This window comes from Propithecus coquereli, unplaced genomic scaffold (genome assembly GCF_000956105.1).
Source record: "Propithecus coquereli isolate 6110/MARCELLA unplaced genomic scaffold, Pcoq_1.0 Scaffold339, whole genome shotgun sequence".
Classification (NCBI taxonomy): domain Eukaryota; kingdom Metazoa; phylum Chordata; class Mammalia; order Primates; family Indriidae; genus Propithecus; species Propithecus coquereli.
The window spans coordinates 1,502,216-1,506,706 of NW_012149052.1; the positions used below are offsets into that span (position 1 = coordinate 1,502,216).

Sequence of the window (4,491 nt, forward strand, 5' to 3'; positions counted from 1 at the left end):
TCCTCCTGCCTCAGCCTCCTAAGTAGCTAGGTCTACAGGCATGCACCACCACACCAGCTAATTTTTTAGAACATTTTTTTGTAGAGACAGGGTTCTCGAACTCCTGGCCTCAAGTGATCCCCTCGCCTTGGCCTCCCAAAATGCCAGGATTACAGGCATTAGTCATCATGCCCAGCTTGAGTCTTAATTTTCTAAAGTGGAATTATTACACATCATTTTGAGAATTAAAATTTAAACATTGCCTTGAATGGTGTCAGTCATAAATCTTCAATAAATGGTAGCTTTTATTAGTTACTATTAAGGAAACCTTACTTTTTTCTACGTTTTCCTTCGTTGCCTTATAGCCATATTGTTTTTGTGGTAAGGTATCTGGATTGTGTAAGGATTGGCATTGTATGCACAGATTTGATTACCTGGTGATTGTGTGTACCTGGGAATGTAACATTAAGATTATCTACATATGGGAAGATTTCCCTATACCATACAGCATGTGACTATGAAATATTAATAGTAATTTTAGGTTTTGTGTGTTATTCAACATGAAATATTTTCTGTAATTAGGTGATAATTGGAAAGAAGCACGGAAACTCAATGTATCTACACAACATATTTTGGTACCCATGCACTTCAATGTGGAACTCTCTAAGGCTATGGTTTTCATGGACTTAAGGATGCCCAAGTATGTATTGTCTGTTCCAAGGGATTGTGGATTTTCTCAGTAATTCTGTAGCGAAGGAAATAACATATTTAATTGACTCTTCTTTATGTGTATGGTAAAATATACATAACGTGAAATTTACCATTTTAACTATTTTTAAGTGTATAGTTCAGTGGCATTAAGCACATTTACACTATTTTGCCACCATCACCACTATCCATCTCCAGAACTTCTAAATCTACCAAACTATCATACCCATTAAACAGTAACGCCCCATTCTGCCCTGCCCTGAGCTTCTGGCAACCACCATTCAGTCTTCTGTCTCTATGAATTTGTCTATTTTGGGCACTTCATGTAATTGAAATAATACAGTATTTGTCTTTTGGTTTCTAGGTTACTTCACTTAGCATAGTATCTTCAGGATTCATCCATGTTGTAGCATATGTCAAAATTTCATTCATTATTAAGGCTGGTTAATAGTCCTTGTATGTATATACTATGTTTTATTTATCCATTCTTCTCTCAGTGGACATTTGTGTTGCTTATACTGTTTGGCTGTTGTAATGATGCTACTGTGTTCTATTTAAGTCCCTGATTTTAATTTTTTTGGCTATATACTTGAAGTAGAATTGCTGGATCATATTGTAATTCAGTGTTTAAGTTTTGGGAGAACACTGCTGTTTTTCATAGCAGCTGCCACATTTTACATTCCTGTCAGCAATGCAATGGATTTCAATTTCTCTACCTTTTCCCCAACATTTGTTATTTTCTGCTTTTATTTAATAGTCATTTTAGTAGATGTGAAGTGGTATCTCACTATAGTTTTGATTTGCATTTCTCTAATACTTACTTATAGTGAACATCTGTTCATGTACTTATTGGCCACTTAGATATTTCTTTAGAGAGATTTGTACTCAAGGTCTTTGCCATCTTTTAATCTTGCTGTTTGTTTTTCTTGTTGATTTGTAGGAGTTCTTGATATATTTTGGATATTAACCTATTATCTATAAGTTATATAATTTGCAAACATTCTCTCTCACTCTGTTGGTGCCTTATCACTCTGTTGATAGTGTCCTTTGATGCATAAAAATTTTTAATTTTGAGCAAGTCCAATTTATCTTTGTTGCCTGTGCTTTCGGTGTCGTCTCTAAGATATTATTAGAAATCTACTGTCATGAAGCTTTTCTCTTATATTTACCTCAAAGAGTTTTATAGTTTTAGCTTTTTTGTTTAGTTCTGTGATCCATTTTGAGTTAATTTTTGTATATGATGTAAGATAAGGATACAGCTTCATTTTTTTGCTTAACTATGTCTAGTTTTCCCAGTACCATTTGTTGAAAAGACTGTACTTTCCGCATTGAATGGCCTTGGGAGCCTTGTTGAAAATTATTTGTCCATATATGCAAGAGTTTATTTCTGGGATTTTTGTTCTATTCTCTTAACCTCTATGTCTGTCTTTATTCCAGTACCACACTGTTTAGATTACTGTAGCTTTATAATAAGTTTTGAAATCAGGAAGTGTGAGTTATCCAATTTTGTACTTTTTCAAGATTGTTTTGGTTATTTGGGATCCTTTGATATTCCACATGAATCTTAGGATGGATTTTTGTATTTTTGCAAAAAACCATATTGGGATTTTGATACAGATTGCACTGAATTTGTACATCACTTTAAATATTAATAATATTGACATCTTAATAATATGCTTCCAGTCCATGAACATGGGATGTCTTTCAATTTATTTGTGTCTTCTTTAATTTTAGCCACGTTTTCTAGTTCTCAGTATATAAGTCTTTTGCCTCCTTCGTTAAGTTTGTTCTTTTTGATGCCATTGTAAATGGAATTGTTTTCTTAATTTCTTTTTTGGATTATTTATTGTTAGTGTAGTGTATGGGAACTTAGCTGATTTTTATATCCTGCAACTTTGTGAATTTGTTTATTCGAACAGGTTTAAGTTTTTTACATACAAGATTATGTCATCTGTGTACAGAGGTAATTGTATTTCTTCCTTTCTGATTTGGGTGCTGCCTTTTTCTCTTTCTTGACTAATTGGTCTTGCTAGAATTTTTCAATACTTTGTTGAATAGAAGTGGTTTAAGTGGACATCCTTGTTTTGATCCTGAGCACAGAAAAGCTTTCATTGTTTCACTGTTAAATATGATGTTAGCTGTGGGTTTTTCCGGAACAGGTGATAAATACTAATTTTCAACTGTACTTGGCAAATAGTAGAGGGAAAAATAAATGAAATAATATTAGAAAATAAGCCTCTGAAAAACAATGAGGTTAGCACATCTAATGAGACTAGTTAATAAGGTAAGATGAAAATTGGAGTAGAAATTTTTAGTGCTTTAAATCACATTTAATTTGGATAATTTGAGGAGAAGTCTTCTTTAAAAATTAGTGCACTTAAATCAGAATGAAAATTCCTCTATGATGATTCCTATCTTTTTAAAACAGATTCAAGATTTTTGGAAAGTTACCTCTTATTTCTTTACGGATCTCGGATAAAAAACTACAAGGCATTATGGAATTGGTTGAAAGCATTCCAAAACCTGAACCTGTAACTGAAGTATCTGCCCCTGTCAAACCATTGCAGGTAATTGTTATGTTCAAAATTAATATAAGTGTGAATTAAAAAGAAAGTCAAGCAGTATTTGAAACAACCACAGGAGTATTATTAATAGGTAAAACAATTTGCAGTTCATTTCAAATAGGCCTTTTAAAAATTATATTTTAAAAGAGAAATTGATGAAATGGTAAAAGTACAAATAGTTTGAAAAGATACAAAATGATAAATCTACCTTTCCTCATTTCTATCGCCTCCAAATAATAACACCATTGACTACCGCTTCTCTAGTTTTTCAGAAAAATGTTTACGGGATAGACACACATGTGTATGTGTGTGTACATACATGTAAATATATTCTTATGTTATTAATATTTAAATGAGATCATCATACTTATTCTGAATTTGTATTCTTTCTACCATTATTAACATGTATGTTATATACTTTAGAAATATTCTCAGCACATACAGATCTACTTTAGTTTTTTTATGGTGATATGGTATTGGATTGTGTGGATATACCATCTTTGCCTAAATATATTCCCTTTTGAGATACATCTGCATTGTTATTAGTGTTTACAGTTATGAAAAAATACTGCTTCGGACTTCCTTATAAATATATTTGGTTTTACTTCTGTGCGTACTATATGAATTCCTGGAAGTGGAATTGTTGAGGAAAGAGTGTGAATTTTACATTTTGATAAATTTTGGCAATTTTCCTTTCTAAATTGTATATTAACTTATGGTTCACTAAAAGTGAATGAATGTGTTTTTCTTTGCTCTCATGATTAATTAGCAAATGTTAAGATTTTATTCTAAGTGAAAACAATCTTATTTTCTGATTTTGATTTGCATTTCTTTATAAGATAGAACACATTTTCTGCCTGTCTGGATTTCTGTTTTTGGAAACTGCTGTTCATGTCTTTTTTTCTATTGGGTTATGGTTTTCCAATTAAGGAAATAATCTCTTGTTTAAAATTAGTTTCTGTCTCCATTTTGTTTGATTTTTATCTCGTATATGCATTTATTTTTGCAATGCAAAGTCTTTCTACTTTTTACATAGTCAAAGTTATTAGTTTTTTTCTTAGTGATTTTTGGACTTTGTATTATGTGATTTTTGTCTTTCCAAGAGAATTTCAGAAAGAAAATTACATAATCATATTGTTCTCTGGTGATTTTCTGAGTTCTTTATTCATGTTTAAATGTTTTTCTTTTGAAATAATTTCAAACTTAAAAAATAGCAAAAAATAGCATAAAAAACTTTTTT

General features: G+C 31.3%; 1 protein-coding gene across 1 annotated transcript in view; it reads left to right on the forward strand.

Annotated features, from left to right (window-relative positions):
* Nucleotides 1-4,491, forward strand: part of VPS13A (vacuolar protein sorting 13 homolog A (S. cerevisiae)) — a 262,251-nt gene that overhangs the window by 60,377 nt on the left and 197,383 nt on the right. The window contains 2 exon segments of the mRNA XM_012650655.1: nt 562-679; nt 3,116-3,254. Coding sequence (XP_012506109.1) covers nt 562-679; nt 3,116-3,254 — 257 coding nt within the window.